Source organism: Polypterus senegalus, chromosome 16 (assembly GCF_016835505.1).
Source record: "Polypterus senegalus isolate Bchr_013 chromosome 16, ASM1683550v1, whole genome shotgun sequence".
NCBI lineage: Eukaryota > Metazoa > Chordata > Cladistia > Polypteriformes > Polypteridae > Polypterus > Polypterus senegalus.
The window spans coordinates 95747686-95768316 of record NC_053169.1 but is presented as its reverse complement, the minus strand read 5'-3'; the positions used below and the strand labels follow the sequence as shown (position 1 = coordinate 95768316).

The 20631-nt window shown below is 39.1% G+C and overlaps 1 protein-coding gene across 4 annotated transcripts in view; it reads left to right on the top strand.

Annotated features, from left to right (window-relative positions):
- Positions 1 to 20422, top strand: part of ahi1 (Abelson helper integration site 1) — a 224629-nt gene extending 204207 nt beyond the window's left edge. For 3 of the 4 annotated variants that reach the window (XM_039738537.1, XM_039738538.1, XM_039738536.1), the window contains exons 26-27: positions 5477 to 5556; positions 18584 to 20422. In XM_039738537.1, coding sequence (XP_039594471.1) covers positions 5477 to 5556; positions 18584 to 18785 — 282 coding nt within the window. In that variant the 3' untranslated portion in view covers positions 18786 to 20422. Of the gene's footprint in view, positions 1 to 5476; positions 5558 to 18583 lie in introns of those variants that run through there. The other variant, XM_039738539.1, reaches the window with a different exon arrangement.
- The last annotated feature ends 209 nt before the right edge of the window (positions 20423 to 20631 follow it).

Here is a 20631-nt window from a genome sequence, read left to right as displayed (position 1 = left end):
TGCACAAATATGAGATACAGAATTTATTTAAATAAACATGCATGGACACACAGAAGTGCAAACACACACACACACACACACACGTATAAATGGAGTGTTTTTTTTGTCTTTCAAGAACAGATGCAGCATGATAAAGAGAAGACATGAACTCTTTCACACACACCACATTTCAGTGAAGGTGGACATGCTCAGAGGTTTTAAGTCACCCCTCATCTCAGTCTGTCTGCCTACAGTTTACTTCATTTGACCCAATGTGTTTAGTTTTTGATATTATTGAAGTCATTCACTTAAATCAATTTCCTGTTCATTTTACCATACATTTATGTATGTACATATTATATTATATATAATACTAAATTTAATGTACTTGATTGTATATACCTGTACATATCCATCCATTATCCAACCCGCTATATCCTAACTACAGGGTCACGGTGGGTCTGCTGGAGCCAATCCCAGGCAGCAAATGGTACAAGGCAGGAAACAAACCACAGGCGCGCACACACACACACTAGGGACAATTTAGGATCGCCAATCCACCTAACCTGCATGTCTTTGGACTGTGGGAGGAAACCCACACAGACACGGAGAGAACTTGTAAACTTCACACAGGAAGCAAACCCAGGTCTCCTTACTGTGATGTAATTTACTTGGAAGTGCTTTATGGACCATTCCTTACCCATTTTTAATGTTATTTCTGTTGATTTTGTTTATACGGAATGGCGCCTTGTCCAGGGATTGTTCCTACATTGTGCCTGGTATTTGTTGTGATAGGCTGCAGCTTCTACCACGACCCTACTCAAGATAAAGTTGGTTTAGAAAATGGATGGCTAAATCTTGTTTGTTATTGGTTACTTGTGTACTCTCACGAAGTTTGCGTATGTCCCATGTTCTTTGTGGGTGGGTCGTCCAAGCAGCAGAGCAACTCTGACATCTCCACTCCTGAGCTCTCCATCTGGCTTTTTAAGCCAGAAAAACAAGTAGCTCATTCAGCGTTTTGATTCCGTCACAATGTTGCATGTACTGTATGTCAAACACCGCGAAAATGGGAAGACAGTGCGGCTAAGGCATTGGACTTCAAAATCATAACAGCTATTGATACTGTGTGGCCATGAGCAAGTCACTTTATCTACCTGTGCTCTAAATGCAAAAAACAGAAAAATATAACTAACTGGATCTTGATAAAAGGTGTTAGATAAATAAGTTATAATAATAATAATAATATTAAACTATAAAGTAGGCCAGGATCTTTTCTGGTCTGCCCAGAAAAAGACTCCAGACAGCAACATTAGGCTTCAGCCTGGCTAGGCCCCAAAATGAGAAAGACGGTTAACAAAATTAAAAAGGTACTTAATGTCTCCAAATGCCTTACAAGAGGGAGAAGCTGTGCAAAAACTCCAAAAAGGGAACTGAAAATCTTTGTAGATTAAGGATATTAAAAAAAAATAAATAAAAATAGAAGAGGAAAAAGGCAGTCCTAAGGAAAGCAAGTCCCAATACACAAATCCAGAAAGCAGAATCCAATGACAGAAGGAAAACAATCAAAGACACCAACAAAAGCTACAAAATGGCAATACTCCCAGAAAGCTCCAAACGGCTGAGATGAGAAGGCTGCATGACTTGCTTAAATAGCCAGAGGAGGAGCTCAAGAGTGGTGATGTCAGAGTGGCCCCGCCTCCTGGGGAACCACCTATAAACAACAAGCAACAGCACAACATTTAAAGAGACAGCACACAATTAACCAATAGTAAACAAAATGAACAACAAAAAGAAGATTATAACATGACAGATGTCTGCACGTTTGGTTCATAGAGAGCATGAGCAGACAGTGGGCTGGACCTGAAAGCAGAAGTTAGAGCTGTTAAGGCAGCCTTGCAGACCACTGTGCCACCGCCTGCTTATATGCTGAAAAATCCAAGGTCATTAGCAAAAGGAAGCACATTAGAGAATTCAGATAATACGCTATGTTCATAGTGCCATTAATGTTTATTCTATGCAATAAAAATGTCAGGGAGTCTGAACTGTTATAGCACACAAGTATAGCTGAAAAAGTCAGTCCGTCATTTTCCAACCCGCTATATCCTAACACAGGGTCACGGCGGGTCTGCCGGAGCCAATCCAGCCAGCACAGGGCGCAAGGCAGGAATAAATCCTGGGCAGGGCGCCAGCCCACCACAGTAGCTTAAAAAGTAATTCTATAATAGTAACTACTCTTGTACTTTATGTATTACTTATAAATACAGCCCATCAAAATATCTGATGTTCTTTTTTCTCTGCTGCTATTTTTCTACCCTTTTAATTAAATTGTAATGGCCGATTAGAAAAAGTAGTATTTCCTTATTTAGATAAAGTTAGCTGTATATACCAAAAAGTATAACTCTGAACCAAAAAAAAAATCCTTACAGTGAAGGATGGTGATGGCAGCATCTGTCCTGGTTTGGCTGGATGGTCTTCTTTATTCTCGGTTTACGTTCCTTTTTTTATGTAATTTAAAGCAGGTTTCTTACAGTATGTCTATCATGTTTACTTAAGTTCCATTTATTATTTCTAGAATATGCAGTTTAGTTTCTACGTATTGTCATACGATTCCCAGTGCGCCTTGTACTTTGGGGGTGGTTCCCCAATAGGTATGTGGAATCATCACCAGCCCTCTAGAAGTTGAGGAGACCTACAGGTCAAATGCAGTTCATTTCGTCAGTTGTTGGTGTTGGCGAGTTCTCTTGTGTTTTGGAAAAATTGTTGTTTATTTGATTGGCTGGAATTTTGACCTCTGCTCTATTTTTGACCACACTCTTTAGGACTTTGTTTTCCTATCAGATTACCACTGGGAACATCCATGTTCTCATGTGAGCATTTTAGTATTACAGAGCCTTGTGAAAATGAATCTTCTATTATTAAAAAGATTCATTGTCTACCGTTTCTTATACAGCAAGAGGTTTAGGTTTAGGGTGACCCTCTCCCTGTCAGGGCATTTGCTATTGTATTTTCAAACTTAGTTTTGTGTCCAGTTTCCCCATTTTGAAAGTGTGCTACACCAGAAGCCAGCAGGTAAGATTCTAGACCTGGCTGAATTTAGCATGCGCCTAGAGCCCGTGAAGATTTTGTGGTGGAGAAACTTGTTGCATCGCAAAAGCACCGTGTTATGAGGGCGCTTCTCAAGGACAGGGAGTGAGGGAAGTACAAATACAGGGAGGCCCTTGAAGAAAACCTGCTCCAGAGTGCACACCGCCTCGCACTGGGGCTACCGTTCACCTTCAACACTCCAATGACCCAAAGCATACAGAAAAGACAACACTGGGTTGGTTTCAGGACAAGTCTCAAGTCTTGAGTGGCCCAAACGTAAACCCAGCAGAACATCTGTGCATTGACCTAAAGATGGCGGTTTTCAGACACTTTCCGTCAAGTTTAACGGAGCTTGAGAAGATCTTTCAGAAAGAATGACAAAAACTACCCAAAGCAAGGTGTGCAAGGCTTGTAGGAACTTACCTAGAGTGAACACGTGTGTATAATCAGGTAATCACAGACACACACTGTCTTGCCTAGTGGCTCCCTCTAATCCTATCTTGTAATATTAGTACTATGTGCTGTTCAATAGCATTTAATATTTACTAATCACTGTGATTGATACAGATGTTGGTTGCTGTTTTTTTTTTTTCTCCTCTCAACAGGTATTGAAGCAGATTGTCGGTGTTTTGTTTTGTCTCCCCCCTCTCTCTCTCTATCCTCCTTTTTATCTTTTCTTCCATTGTCCACCATCTGACTCTTTCCCCACTTTCTTCCTTTTTCTTTTGTTTTTGTTTTCCCATGTCCTGTCTGTGACTATAACAAACCTATTTAAAAGAAAAATAAATATATATATATTTAAAAAAAAAAAAAAAAAGCCATGAATGATGACAGCACAGCTACACATACATTACATATGCATGTGTCATCTGTGTTACTGACAGGCTGGTAAATAAAAAAAAAGGAACTTACCTAGGAAGACTTAAGGCTGGAATCCTACAAAATACTGGATTAAGCATCTGAATACTTCTATTAATGAAAGATTCCCGTGCATGTATTTTAAAATATTTTTTCACATAGTCATTGTGGGTATTGAGCCAATATTGATGGGCAAAAATGGAAAATGTTTCTGTTTAAAATTAAATCCACAACAAATATGCAAAATATGAAGGAGTCTGCATACTTTCTGAATCCACTGTACCAATCCCTCTTTTACAATGGTTAGATTTTAGAGAAGGGGGCTAACTATCAAATATAAAATGTCAGTATTATGTGTAACATTTTTTTTTATCCTTTTCACTTTTATCACACTGTACTCCTCAAAAAAAAAAATTAAAAAAAAAATGCTAATCCGGTTTACTTCTCAGTCAAGTAAATGTCATTTAATAAAGTAATTGAGAATCTACAGCTTTCTTACATTATCAAGGCTATCAAGACTCCCTTTTAGCTTTTGCAGAAGGAGGTTACGAGTGCTTCTTTTCTAATTTTTGTGCATAACCTCCCTTGAAAAGTTCTATTTGAAACCTACAGTAAGAAGAGGTGTAAGCCGTGTAACTCATCCCTGCCTTGTACCGTTTCCATGTGCCAGCCCTCTTTACATTGGCCCATCTTGTTCTCTGATCAAAACAACCGTCTCCATGTCACCGTGTTTGTGTTTCATTGGTGTCATTTTGATCATCCCTGCGTGAATTATCTTCAAGTTGGTCTCCACACTTTAACATACATACCCTGACGCTACTCTTATGTATACAATTGGTTTTTTTCCCTCCAATGTCATCCTTTCTTGTCTTTAGCAGACCTCACAAACATAATTTGTATTATTTTTGTTGAAGATCAACTTTTGTCACCCCAACTTTTTTTTTTTATGGCGTTATTATTTACTTGGCCGCAATGACAAGCTTCAAATTTTGATTTTGTTGTAATCGTCCTAACTGTTTAATAAAGTCGGAACATATGCGCAGTCATTTTCATCTCTTAATGAACCGAGGATTGTTGTAAAGTTCCTGTCAAGTTTTAAATTATCGTAACTTCAGATGTATGCATGATAAAATCAGTCAGTAAGCAACAATGAAGTAGGATTAGTCTATTTTATCATAGTTTCATAATACAATTTGTAATAATTTATACATTTTTAATTTATTAACTTGTTCCATAAACAAACCTCACACTGGTTCCCTTCCATCTGAACTAAGTGTGGTGCTGAGGTGTCACCCTCAGAATTTCATGGCTGCACAATCTGGGGTCCTGAGTTGGTTTGTCATGTGGTGGGTTTACTAAATAAACTTATTTTTAATATTTTTCCCTGATCATCTTTGTGTATTGTTTTAAAGTTTGTTTCTGCTAATTAACAGCATGCATTCACTTTCTAATGGGTTCTCTCATAGCCTTCTTAAAGAAAGGCAGTGTTCTTAACATCAAATTGCCTTTGTGTCTTTGTCTTCCACTGAGAATTGTGCTGTATATCCCTCTGCAGATGACAGCAGTAATCAGCAGGCGGGGAGAACTGAAGCTCATCTCTGAGCACGAGACGGATTCAGAATCACCAGCATACCAGTAAGTAACTGGGTGTCATGTCCGCTATCCAGTCATAAAACAGCAGGTCTCTCTGTAGAGAGGGATTCAGATTTTAAGCAGTAAAACCAAACATTTGATATTTTCCCCCACTAGAGATCAGCACCATTGTGTTTTAGGAGCTTGAACCCTGGTCTGATTCCAATACAATTTTGATCTTAAATGTTTACCTTGTATTCATCTGAAGTTTCAATCCCCTTCTGCTTGTTCCAAGTCAGTTGCCGGAGTCTTGATGTGCGTCCTATGATGGACTCCCTGACTGACCATCCACAGCTATTTTCTGTATTGAACCCTACTGCTGGGAAGGTCACCAGGTTCTCCTAACGCTGTAAATCACAGGTAGAAAAACACACACAAAATGGCAGTTTTTGTAAAGAGTTTTTTAACCAAATTACAAAAAAAGGAAAACTGAAAAAACTTCATTTTTACCCCTGAAAAGACATTGGCATTTGAACTACGGGGGCATTCAGCTAATAAGCAGTCTGTGAAATCACTGGGCTGTGAGCAGGTTTTAATTTAGGTTTTTTTTATTTTTATTTTTATTATAATTTAACGGCTGCTGCAGTCCTCAGGTAATCTTTACATCATGTAGCACCATCACAGGGCACTTTACAATAAATAAGAACAGGACTCTTATTTTCATATGTTGTGTTACAATTAGGGGAATCACGCGGTAAGTGACGAGTGGAGAGTAACTCTGTGGTTTACACCCCGACACTCGACCCTCCAAGCTGTTCTCTTAGGCTGATGTTGAACTCGCCTGTAGTTTCACTTTACTGCACTACAAATAGAATTTCAAAATTTCCACATATCACCTTCAAATTTATATAAAAAACGCTTTGCTCCTCATATTTAAAACATTTTTCAGGCTAAGAAGATTGTTAAAAGGATGACATTTCTTAGAAGTTCAAAATTAAAAACGAGGTGTTCAGTCACACTTCTGTCAGGACTATCATAGGAGCCGAATTTTAAAATCAATTTAATTTCAGGCCAGATACAGCAGATTCAAAAAGTATTCAGAACACTTTCTGCACATTTTATTGTGTTGCAAATTTCATTTATTTATTCATTAATAAAGTATCTATCTATCTATCTATCTATATCTATTTTAAATTGATGTGTGATATTTTTGCACATCAATCTCAACTCAATTGCATATAATGACAAAGTAAAAAGGTTTTCAGAAAGGTTTGCAAATATTAAAAATCAAATGTAACATGCATGTAATGAAAAGAGAGCACAATCATGGACATGGAGGAGAAGAGAGTGACCACAGAGAAGGTGGATGGACTGTGTGAAGGGGGATCGAAGGAAGAAAGGGATATCAGACGAGGACGTGTAGAACAGACAAAAGTGGCAGAGGCTGGTCAGAAACAGAAATCCCACGTGAAAATGTTGACCCTTAAACCGCCGGAAATGGCTACAGTCGCTTCACAGAGCAATCTGCCAGCACGCCCGAGCCCAGTGTATTCGGGGACGTACATTCGTTGAACGCCGCAACCGGCTAAAGACGCTTCACACAGCAATTTGCCAGCACGCCGGAGCTGATCAGTCAGTGCCGTATATTCGTTAAGCAGCCAGCTCGTGACCACTGCTGCCCCCAACTGGCGAATCATCATCACTGTCTCTGGGATTGAGCCGCTGCACTAGACTGGCCTGCAAGCATCAGTGTTGACGCCTGTGTGCTCGTGTGCAGCCAGTTCAAGCGCAGTTGGCTCGGTGATTTCCTGAATTTCATCAATGGCGTCAGTTGCACCTTCTACAAATCATACTAGATTGTTGCAGTGGTTTGTTTTTACAGTTCATTAGCAGTGTGTGAAATGATCAGGGTTGCAGTAATTGTGATATTTTTTGCATGAAAAAAAATGTAATTAAAATTAAGTAAAAATTACTAATTAAGTGCAGCAAAAAAAGTATTTGGTGTCCAGGGGTGCATTAACCCCCAAGTATGTGGCGGTTTAAGGGTTAAAAGCTGTAGAGGAAGTATTGCCTGGCTAGTTCTAGCTTCCTTATACCTTCTCACAATGATCCTCAAACTCGACTTATGTGACTACAGGAAACAATTGTGCTCCTGTGAGCCTCAGAATATCAGTGGATATAATAATAAAATAAGACCTCACTACTACCTATAGAGGTCTGCTTGGTTAGTCGTTTCTGTTTCAGTCTCCAGTTAAAGTAGGCCGGGTTATTGGGTATGTTCGTTTATTATGGTTCTGGTAGGACTCCAAGAGTGTTTGTTCCACATGCATACATTTCTCTTGGCATCTAGGAAAGAATCATGCTTAAAATGGTTGTGGGGTTACACCACTCTCAGAAAATGGGGCGTTAGGAGGTGGGAACACACTATAAGAGGACCCTCAAGGGATTTTTGGGAAACTTTCGTCCGGAATCTGGTAGGTGATCAAGGAGTTATAGGCATTTGTTGTTCTCATGTTGTGGTTTAGTGACTGCTAATCAGTTGCTGATATGAGAAGTGACCCAGGATAGGCAGGCTTGGTTTACCAGTTGGTAGGCCACAGTGTGAGAGCTGGCTGATATTTGTACAGCAGCACCAGGACTAGCATTCACTTCTGAATATGTGCATTTGGTCTGAATGTGAAAATGAGTTTGTTTTTATCTTTATGGCACTCACTACAGTCCACACTGAGTTTTCAAAACGTCTGCTTGAAAATTTATAAAAAGCTTTTCAGTTAATGAATGGTTAATTGTATGGTAACTATCACATATTTACATGAGCAGCGTGTGGTATATTATGATGGTCTCCAAAAAAAAAATATTTGGTTCCCGTCATAAATTCTAGGACTTCCTTATAGATTTAAAGGGTGCAGAATCCAATTCTGAAAACAGAACTGTTCTATCATATCCAGCGTTTGAGAGAAGAAGGTTTAAAATGGGAAGAAAAGGACCACTATACAGCAAAAAAGCAATATATATTTTAAAAGCAATTATTAAAAGAGAAATTGCACAACTGTTTTAAACATAACTATTACTGTACCTACTACAGGTAGCCACTTTTGACTTTTTTTCCTTCTGTAATCCTCTGAAGGTGTTTCACGGAGGAATGACCAACAGACGTCTGCTAACAGAGACTCCCCAGGCTATAACAGCTCTCCATTTTTCCTGCTGTGCTCATCATAGACTGTTTGGGGAAAGAAAATCTAAATGAGAGTGTCAGAAACATGCTAGGTGGGAAGAGAGAAGCTGCTCAGCTTATAAGGGTGGAAAGCTGTGAGGAATACTCCCAAGGAAATTGTGGCCCATAAATTATTTTTTTCCAAATAAAGGAACATGCTTACCTGTTACCAGGTCAGGACAATTGATGGACAAATCCAACCTTGCATATTTCTGTTAAAAACATTTACACAAGGGCGGCACGGTGGCGCAGTGGGTAGTGCTTTTGCATTGCAGTTAGGAGACCCGGGTTCGCTTCCTGGGTCCTCCCTGCGTGGAGTTTGCATGTTCTCTCCGTGTCTGCCTGGGTTTCCTCCCACAGTCCAAAGACATGCAGGTTAAGTGCATTGGCGATCTTAAACTGTTCCTAGTGTGTGCCCAGTAGTGGGCTGGCACCCTGCCCGGAGATTTGTTCCTGCCTTGCGCCCTGTGTTGGCACCAGCAGACCCCCCCGTGACCCTGCGGGTTGGACAATGACTGACTGACTGACATTTAAACAACAACTTTATGGCATCTTTCTAACCTTCGAAACAGAAAATTCCTGGCTGTTTGGAAGGAACAAGAAGAGAGAAATGAAATCCTGATTTAGAGCAAAAAATGTGCAGCAAATACTTCATTATGGCTTGTTTACACCTCGGCTAATGTTAAGAATGAGGAATGTTGACATTTTCCAGCTCAAAATATACTTAAAGGAATATTCTGAGCATGAAAAATATGCAAGCCATAAAACAAATACAATTTATTTAAAAAAAAAAACAAACAAAAAACAGTCACATTTTTCAAAACAGTGTTTTTCACTGAATGTCTTAGCTTGTGGGAGCAGTTTGTGATAAAGTCCAATGTCAGAAATGGATACTAAACACACAATGATTTTCTTATTTGTGTGGGGTGCAGGCCATTGTTGTTGTTCACCGAGATGTTTCAACAGAAGCCGTCGTCTACTTCTGCTCACGGTACTCAGTAATGAGGCTTGAACCTCGGGCCACACAGCCAATAATGAATACTTTTCAGTGAGAAAAAGAACAGAAAGAGTTCTGTTCTGTATCTGAATATTTAGCTTTATTAGAATATACACATTTATTTGGTAAGTTGTACAATTCATCCATGATAATTTATTAGGCCTTTTTTGCCACAGCTAGATTGGAAGACCATTTGAGTTCCCGGATGTCATACCAGTGAAATATTTAATAGAGTTGTAAGATACCAACATTTGTTTTTTTGGTATATGTTCTAATACACGTTTTTGGGAAAAGATTTAAACACCAAGAAAAACTCTCTTGTAGATGAGCTGGAAGCATGTCAGCCTTTTCATTCTCAGAATTTCCCACGTGCCTCTTCAAAAACTGTTGTTTCAGAGTTTTAAATCTAGAGCAGCTCTTTGGCTTCATGCATGGATTCTGTTACGGTTCATTATAACTAAATGTGCTAAAATCCAGATAATCGGAAAAAAGAACCAAAATGTTCTGTTGTATCAGTCAGCAGCATTACCCTAAAAGATATTCTCTTTATTACACTGGGATCCACAGGCTTGGAGATGTAAAGCCAAGTTTCTTGTCTTTCTGTACAGCATATTTTGTCGGAACTTAACAACTTATTCTTAATTTTATGAATTCTCTCTTCTACTCTCAATAGAATGTTGATTTAAATAATTGTGTTCTGGGGCAGAGAAGATGAAAAACAACTTACTTACTTCAGAACAGATCAGCCACCTGAAGTGAATGAAGCATGTTCAGGCCCGGCTAGTACTTGGATGGGAGACCATTTGGAAAAGATTGGGTTGCTGCTGGAAGAGGTGATGGCGAGGCCAGCAGGGGGGCTCTTACCCCGTGGGCTGTGTGTGTGTGGGTCCCAAGGACACTGTGCTGTAAACCTTTGTCTCTATGCTCCAACAATGATGGATGGATTAAAAAAGGCAGAAGTCTACGTGACCATCATCATCAAGTCCTTCCGTGAGAACCCTAAATCCAAAGAGGACTGTTTCATTTATGTTAGGTAGAATGCCCAGAGGGGACTGGTCAGGGGGTCTCATGGTCTGGAATCCCTACAGATTTTATTTTTCTCCAGCCGTCTGGAGTTTTTTTTGTTTTTTCTGTCCCCCCTGGCCATTGGACCTTACTCTTATTCTATGTTAATTAATGTTGATTTATTTTGTTTTCTTATTGTGTCTTTTATTTTTCTCTTCTTTATTATGTAAAGCACTTTGAGCTACTGTTTGTAGAGAGCCAGAAAAACAAGAATCATAAGCGGGAAGTCAATGAGGCATATTCGTCAAGCCTAAATTAAACCATCCTGGGTGTGACATTAATCTGCATCCAGCACTGCGTGTAGGCCCTCCAACCTGCAGGGAAAAACCTGGGGTTTGGTGGCAGGATTGGCACTCTGGCCTACCACATATATATATATATATATATTAAAAAAAAAACAAACTCAGTGCCCCATTCCATCTGAACTTGTGTGGTGCCGAGGTGTCACCCGTCGCTGGGCTGCACTCGGGTCCTAATCTGTTTGTCATGTGGTGGGTGCGCCAATGTGCAGTATCACTGTGTGCTCCTAAACACTCTCACACTCTCTCTCTCAATAAATCCTAGTTGAATAATAAATAGAGCAGAAGTCACGACCAAACAGCCTTAACTAAATAAACATACTCTTATTTTATTTTTCCACAAACTTGTATCCTAAATGGTCATGACCTTCTAACTTTTCATCAATTCATCCCTCAAAGCTGTGACCCCCTGCAATGTAAAGGAAAAAATGCAAAATTGCATTAAACCTTAATTTTACCTTCAAAATCATAATCCTGGAGTATGAAAACTTCAAAAAAAACAAAAAACAAAAAAAAAAAAACATAAAATGGAAAATCACAACAATCTGTGGTACTTTCTTCTTGGTTGCCTAAAGCCTGTGTACACATTTCATGGATGGCCTCTTCTATCCTCCTACTCCTCACATTGTTTCTCTCTTTAATGTCTACTGTGTTCTCTTTGGAAAGATCCAGAGCAAAGCCCAGGGTACAGTAAGAGAGCCCTGTGCTTGTGCGCCATTTAAAGACACCGCCAGACAACTCTGCGTTTAGGCTCAGGTGCTCTAAATGTTCATGTAATCAGGATATTGACTCACACAACAGAACGTCTAAGCAACTCCTGCTCACTTGCATCTTTAGTCTCTTCTTCCCTGCCTTTTCATGTGTAGTGCGATCTTTTTTTTACAATTAACAGGTTTCTTATTTGTTGTTCTTGTATTTTTTACATAACTAATTTTGTTCTTCTAATTACCAATATGTATTGAGCGTCTGTTGCATATTAAAGAAAGGCATGAGTGGACAGTCTTTAACGCCATATATGCGGAACAGTTCAGTCAGTGTAGTGTTGTCTGAAAAGAGGGAACAGTGCTGTGTTTGTGAGGTAATTACTGATAAATGAGGAGTTTTCACTCCCTACCCCCTTATACTGTATATAATAAAGAACATTCTTATGTCTGGTTAATTCAGTGCAAGGTCATGGGCAGCCAATTGCCTATCGGCCCCAGATAAAGAAGGGCCCTCAGACTTGCATGCCCAGAAGTACCAGTTCTATTTTAGAATTTCCACTCTGTCCTGTCCAATATGAAGGAATCATGCAGACTTTGCTGGGAGTGACCCGAGTCTAAAGGACAGTGTTTATCTCTCTATTATAATAAAAAAAAAATCCTGGGACAAGACGAGGCAAGATACGTTCACGTCCTGTGAGATGAGACTTTGTGCCAAGAGACTTAACCAGGCCCGGGGCCGGAAATAAAAGACAAAGAGTAGATGACAAAGTAGAAAGTCATAAAGAATTCAAAAACATTGGTGTGGTACACATGCAGAGCAGGTTAGAGATAATGAAAGTCCGAAAATTTGAAAGTCTCAGAAAAGTGACAGTAAAATCACATTAGCGCAAACAAACGGAAATTATTACTCGGTGAAATAACAGAACGGTTAAAAGAGGTCGAATATATTGTTTGAATTTAAACTTTAAAAATCGGAGACTTGTAGATCATCCAATTCGTGTTGCCATCAGGGAAAAGTCGTGTTTCTTCCCAATGAAGAGGCGTATCCGCAAGAATTAAAAGATTTGATGATTGGTGAAAGTGAAATCCACATACGTGAGCGGCAGAGACACAAAGTGACTGGCGTGTAGCGCAGGCCGGGGGGTTGGCAAGCAAAGCACCTTAGTACCGATACATATAAAGGAGACTTGGGATCCGAGAGACTGTGTTTGTGCGTTTGTGGAGGGCTAGTGAGTTAAGGCGGTTGGGGGAGTCACGTGATCATCTCCCCTCCCATTCACCTCATTTCATTCACTTCAATTCGCTCCGAGCTGAGCTCCGCAGCTGACAAGGTCTTGCCGTTCTTTTTCCTTAGTGTTTAGTCGTCTCTCCTTTACTGTTTACTAGACGCAGTACTTACTGAATAGTATTTTTTCCTTTACTGTTTCTACTTAGTGTTTCTTAGTGTTTAGTAGACTCGGTGTTCCCGGTGGTGTTGCGGTTTTTCCCCCCGTTTCTATTGTTTATGTAGCATGTTCACGAATTAGTCATAGAAAAAATGTATATATTTTGGCTCCAGGAGGACAAACCAAAAATGTTGTATATTAAGAAGCTCTATAAGTTGCATGTAGATACATAATTATTCCAACTACAGCGACTGCAGCAAAGCGCACGTGGTCTGCTAGTATTTATATGGAAAAAAAAAACAAGCCACGGTTTTCAAAATGATAAATAACGCAGATAAAGAACTCAATTCAGTTGTCTGTTGCATGTAGCCCTGTGATGTAAGCTGCACATGTAGTAGCATTCAGTCCAAATGCAGACCACTCCTTCAGAGAGGAAGGGTCTTTTGTAAGTAAATACAGTAACACTGTACATTAGGGGTTATCTAAAATATAAAGCTCACTTCCTAATTCAAAACGTATTGGCCGTACTCTTAAGGTAGACTCCTAATTGAGTTTATCTACTTGGCGACTTTCACGTTCCTTGGTTTCACTTTACATTCTGTCTTCTATTCAGTGTGGTGGTCTGTCAGACTACTAAACATATTTAATTATCGCAGCCCCTCCTTTTGTTTTTGCTTTATTAACACCGTATATTAGTCTGAAATTCAAGATCCACGCTGGCCTGCAGGTATCAGGCTAGCCGGACTTGCAGACAGCCATGCAGATTTGAAACAACACATTTTATTAGAATTATTCCCTGTGTCTCTTTGACATCGGACTGTCCTTTTTGTTTAATCCAATGGATGTTGACTCATCACTGGATTTTAGTGGCATCAGTGTTCAAGTCCCCGGGGCGTACACTGCATTCTGGAGGCTTGGCCTTAGTTCATTTAATAAAGTGGCTGTGCTAGCTGCAGCTGCAGCGGGTTATCCTACGTACGAGTGTTCGCCTCACAGTACAGTGGAAAGGGAAATGTATTAATATATCACCTGTTTAGATTTAATTTCCCTGTTTAAGTCATCTTACCTAGTATTACACAGTCACTTCTTGTTTTGTGGCCATTACTGGCAGGACGGCAGGAGACCTCCACCACATCAAAACTTGGATTAAATGTTTTAGAAATTACCAGAGTCAAGGTGAATTATTGAAGGACTACTCGTCAGTTTATGACATAAAAATCGCTCAGATAATAGGCAGACAGAACTCATCACCAGGGTGGAATTTGACTTTTTACAGAAGTTTGATAAATAAGTAACATTATATTACAACAAATACACACCAGAATGACTGCAAATAAAAAAAGACTAAAAGAGAAAGAAAAACAAACGACTTAGCAAAAGATAAGCGAGTCTCAGTGGAGCATTTTGAAACGCAGATTATAAAGCCATACTGCCGTTGGTAAGACACGCAGTCCCCAGCAATGTTTCTAAACACACGTCTATAAAACCTTTACCATAATACCTGATGTCCTTTGAGATAAATATGGTGATAAAAGCGTTTGATCAAAAAGAATGTGGGTTATAGATTACTCTTAATTATTTAGTGCTCCTCCGAGGTATGGTTTAAAAAAGAAAATAATATCACAGGACTTGATACACCTAAAGCAAGTTAGGAAGGCAAGGTTTAAGTTCTTATTTCTGAGCCATTTCTGGTGTCCTTGTATGTATCTGCTAAAAATTCTGCCATCTAATTGTCTGTCAAAAAGTAGCTGCTCATCAAAACCACAAAAGGATTCAGAATTACTTCCATGTATTGCAAGTACATTAGGAAATGAATGGTAGAACAGCAAAACAAAAGCAGCAGCTCGGACAGCGGGCCTCGAATGGATTCAGAACAAGCGTTGCATTAACAGGGTGGGAGGCTGGGGTGAGGTCGACTTCTAGCTGAGAATCCGTATTTCAAATTTCCCTCTAGGGGTTTCACAAAATTCACATTGTGGTGAATTACAGCAAGCTGTAGTAATACTGACAACAGTAAGGCCGTAGAAATAAACAAACACAAGTAAAATATACTTTTTTTCTTCTTGCACTCACACGGGAGGCATTAGTGAATGTCACAGTATGTGTTTGAAATTAAGAAGGAAGCAGGAGTCCCCAGAGGAAACCACAACCGCACAGAAACCGTGCCTACTGTATAAAAGGGCCCCCTGCGATTATTAAATTGGGATCCAGGTGCTGAGAGGCTGCAGAGCTATCTGCTGCTCCACATTGCCACCGTTTAATAAAGTAAAAGAAAGTGAATGTGCAAGCTGTGACGATTATTATAAATGTATTATTTTTCCTCAAATGGAATTTGCAGCGACTAACTGAATAACTTCTGACACATTAGAGTTTGTTTACATCCTCCATTAGTACCTACGGTTTGGGCAAAAGGCTGACTGCCGTACAGTGTGCATCAGAAAACATCTGCACCACCACACTGCCAGTCTCCCAAAAAATAAAATAAAGTTTATTAATCGCATGGGGAAGTTCACCTTTTAAGCAAATCCATTTTATGCCTTTTTGCTCGCTCTGTTTTTCCACTATTGTTAAAAAAAATTCTCTCTTTCTTTGATCTCTTTTAAGAACAACAATTTTCTCCTGCCTATCCTTCCATTGAACGCTATTTGCTCTTCAGCTGAAATTGTTTTAAGGGATGAACAGAACAGGAGCAAAATATGTGGCCAGAGAGTTCTGGATGTGCTCTTGGATGCGCTCAGGCCGTGTGTACGATTTTTGTTTTTTGGGTTCCTCTTGGGTGTACTTGTCAAATATTTACTTCACCAATGTCTTACTTCCTCTACAGAAATTGACTTCTTGTTTGATTATCAAATTTTTGGTTTTATTTCTCCCTGCAGACTAATACCCGTACGGAACACTTTTTCCTACAGTTAGATGTCATTTGTTCAGATTGTGTTGTGGTTTTTCTGTCTAGTTGTCCAATGTGGAGGCGGCGTTTTCTCCTCATATCTATGTGGATTTTTCAAAAGGAGACCAAAAAAAAAAAAAAAGTGTGGTTAATTAAAAACTGTAAGCGTCCCCTGTGGTATTGGGTGTGGGTCCTGTGCCCACTGCTGCAAGTAGACTCCAGCACCCTGGAAATGGACTCTAAAAATGCGTATAGCGCATGGGCATGGCGGATATGAAACTGGGAATGTTTCTTACCTTTGTGTCGTGAAAGGGTTCTCGATTGAAGGCCATTTGATTGGTTGACTAACTAGCCAATTATTTATCAGCTTGTTGTACCTAAAGTACTTTAACACACAAGAGCCAGTTACATTTTCCTAATTATTTTTCTACTGCATGTATAAATTCTTCTAAACAATTTAAAGTGTTTTTATTGACCATTTCGCTCAGGAAGTTAAGGACTAACTTTGATCGAGGAAGTATTTTATTGTAGAAAAGTTATTTAACGAATTCAGTGAAGGTTTGCAAATCTTCAAACATTACAGCAAAAAAAGTATGATTTTTTTTTTTTGAGTAGATACTGTATATTAAAGTCAAAATCCAAGAATGTAAATCTACCAGCTCCTGTATTTTTCACTTTCCTGATTGCACACCTAAATGTGCATCCACACTGAAAATAAGGTGTTGGGCTTCAGCCTGATAAGCAGCCATGTAATTGATATCTTGTGCCCACGCCGTACGTTCAAAAACACAAATACATCAACTCCCTTACTTTCACAATGTTTGGACCAAAAAAATTAAAATATTCTCAATTAAAAGAGAAAAATACAAAACCTTTCATTATAAAATAAAAAGAAAAGCTCTAGTATTACAGTTTATAGCGTGGTAGTGTTGTCAAGAATTGGGGATTATGTAAGCAGAACACTTCTGTGTGAGGTAACTTGGGTTATAAAAGGTTACGAAAAGTTGCTTTAGAAGCGTTTGTTAATATTTCTTTTATGTTCTCACTTTTTACTACAATCCTGATCAATCATCCATTTTCCAAGCAGTGTTATTCTGTTAGGTAAAGTGTTGACCCAGGAGGCAGAAGGTGCAAGCAGTCAACCTGGTTTAGATAAAGACTCCAGGCAGCCCAGATATTATTATTATTATTATTATTTAAAACAGAATGGAGAAGAGTCTACTGACCGTACCCTATATGTTCTCAAGTGCCCTGTGGCCATCAGAATCTTAGGACGCTCGGACGACTTTTACTGATGTAATCAATAAGGCAATGTCCCGTTTTCTGTTTCTGTTGCGGCTTACCAGCCTTCTATCAGAACATGTGAATTTGTGAAAATCTTAAATATATAGCATAACGCTGTCAAATCAGGGAGCAGAATTAGGCTATCGACATTATATTATACTACCCAAAGTACCTGGCGTTGCCTGGGTATAAATTAATGGAAAAAAGTGTCTTTTGGAAATTCAGCAAGGCTAAACACAACACATGAGACAGAAAGACATACTCTTAGACAAAAGATGTAGTCCAGCAAGACAATACAATTGTGACCCAAACTAGCGGAGAATAAAATGCTAAACATACAGTACTAGTGATCACTGACAGAGTGCTATGGCCGCTTCAAAACGTTTCATGCTGAAGGCGTCCTCCCATCAGCCCCAGTGGACCCCTGCTGTCTGATGGGAATGTTAGCCACCATGTCAATGCTGGATGCTCGATTCTGGGACACCAATACATATACTTTAAGTTGCACCAACAGCAACGCTGCTGTAAAATTTAGTGGAAATTGGTTTAGCTGTTTTCACAGACAGAAACAGCTTCTAGTTTTATTTATATGGATTTGAAATATAATGTGTTCAGCTATTCTTTAGCACTTCCAAGTTAATAGTGTGTCTTTTCACTTTGTCTTTAATGGGATTCATCAATGGTGTGAATCTTCCACTTTCTCACATTCTCAGATGTTTTAGCCTTAAGGTAGCCATGAGACCCTTCAAGTCTGCAGCTGGTCAGAAGAGCAACTATAATGGCGTGATGCTCAGGTCTGTGGTGACAGCAGCATCTCTTCAACTTTAATTGTAGTCATTATTATTATTATTATTTAAAAATCCATTACTTACATTTCCCATGGTGATTGGTATGCATCAGTCATCCAGCCATTCTTGTTCGAAAAATGCAATTTCCATTATAGAGTTCCAGGAACCTAAAGTCAGCCTTGGTGAAACGGACTTCAAGGCCTAGTAGTCCTAGAGGAGATGTCAGTCTGTCACAGAGCAAATACAGACACACAGTCCAACACTGGGAAGGTTCACATTTGCTATGTAATACACCACAGACATTTTGAGAAATGAGAACCCCCAGATCTTCCTAAAAAAATTCACATGGACATGAGATGAATATTTAAAATCTGGAGAAGCAGTGACTCACACCACAGTCCCATTTTGTTCAGCTCAAGTCTTAATTAAATTAATCATTTTTAACGTGTGCGTGTCTATTTTTGCAGGGTCCATAAAAAGAAAAAGAAGAAAACAACATCCGGAAGAAAGTTGGACGCTGCCATCCCTCAATATTCCTCTGAATCTGCAGCAGTTGAACAGGAGCAGCAGCAGCAATTTAGTGAGACTGTGAGAAAGAGGAGGCCAAAGTCACATGTAAAACACTCTGATGGGAGTGGAAACGTCAATGACGGCTTTCAAGTGGACTAATAGGTGCACAATGAATGCACAAGGCTGAACGGTGGGCGACATTTTGACACCTCACTACCTGAGTAACAAAAAGAGGTTCGACTGAAAGCTACTCACTCAAACATTTCACAAGGTCACAATATGGAGGCGCCAGAGAGCCACTTCTTCATTTATGTGACCTTCATAGACTAGTTCTACGCTGCTCCAGGTACTTAGTCTAGGCAGAGGTTTGCTTTATTTATTTAGCTGCAAAAAGTATTGTACAATTGTATGTATTATGTTAAGTCAGATATCTAAGGGAGCTGCTCACATTTATATTGACCTTTTTTCATCAAAAAAAATGTTTTATAAGAATTATGTATATAATTCATTTTTATTATTTTTATTGTATTTTCAATATCCTTTTAGGTATAGGCGTACGATTACACACCACTGGTATATACTTTTCTAAATATACAGTACATCCATCTTTAACAACTCAGTTACACGGCGTAGTGCAACACAATCGTCATTCCCAGTTTGTTTAAGACAAAAGAGTTGAGTGAAAAGCCTTCAGAGATCTGTTTCTATGGCATCATCCACATCTCCAAACAAAAACGAAGTCCCACTCCATTGAAATAGTTCAACTTTTTGTGATGAACTAGGGGGCTTTGCCCCCTGCTCGCTTCACTCGCCAACCCCTTTTCCTCCCCGGCGCTTAGAACATTTATCACGGGACGTGAAAGCGTTTCTCTTCAAAAGATCCCGCCTCGTCAGGATAGAGAGATATGAAACAGATCTTGTATTACATTTATTTTTATAGCACCAGCTTAAAGGAATACTCCACCCAAAAATGATATTCTTTCTGTAAGTTACTTACTCCATGTAGTTTGTAGTAATAGCCGAGAAAAAGGTTTAATGTCACGTTCTCAGGCAGAACAGAGAGAGACGTTTCTGATACAAGTAGGCATTTGAGGCGACAAAGCAAATGACATCAAAAACTCCGACATGACTCGTATCATGCAATTCACATGTCAAGCCACTCACTCTGTCGTATGCTCACAACATGGGCATACAATTCCTGTGCCCGCACTACTCTCATTTATTTAATAATGTTTTGGAAAAAAAGGCATTTTTTTCACATTGTTAGCATATGGCTGAATAAATGACATGTGAGAATTTTTCCATGGGCATTTTTGGAATTTGCTTAGATGTTATCCACCATAGACTTTTGTTCCACCAGGAAAGTTTGTTCTCTCTTCTCCATGAAAATATTCCGTTCATTTTTTGTCAACCACTACAAACTACATGGGGTAAGCAACCAAAAAAAAAAAGTCAATTTTTTGGGTAGAGAACTCCTTTACATTAAATAGAAATGTATTAATTTATATACACAGTTATATTTTTATGTAGTAATAATCTAAAATTTCCTTATTTTCCTGCTTGACAAGTAAAAATGCTTTTCTTCCGTAATGATGGTTTAAAAATGTGTGTCACCAGTTCAGTGTGGTTTCACCTCATAAGTCAAATGTGCACTTTCTTTAAATGTCTAATTTGATACAATCCATAATATGCTGTTTTATCCAATCAAACATATTTGCAGGCAAATGTATTTGATATCCTTGAGCTGCATGTCAATGAAATTGTTTTCTATAATAATAATATTATGATTTATAAAAGGATAAGTGTCTGTCCGCTTGCTGTGTCTGTGTCATTTTAAAAGACAGTGCATTACAAACAGTTGTTGTAATAAAATGAAATAAAAATCTCACCGAGATGGCACAGGTGGTGAACCAGCAGAGAGGGGAAGGCTGCAGGGATCTGCAGTATCCGGGGTGAACTTCTCCAGGCTGTCGTCCTGGCATTGCAAGCAATCTTTGCTTCCATG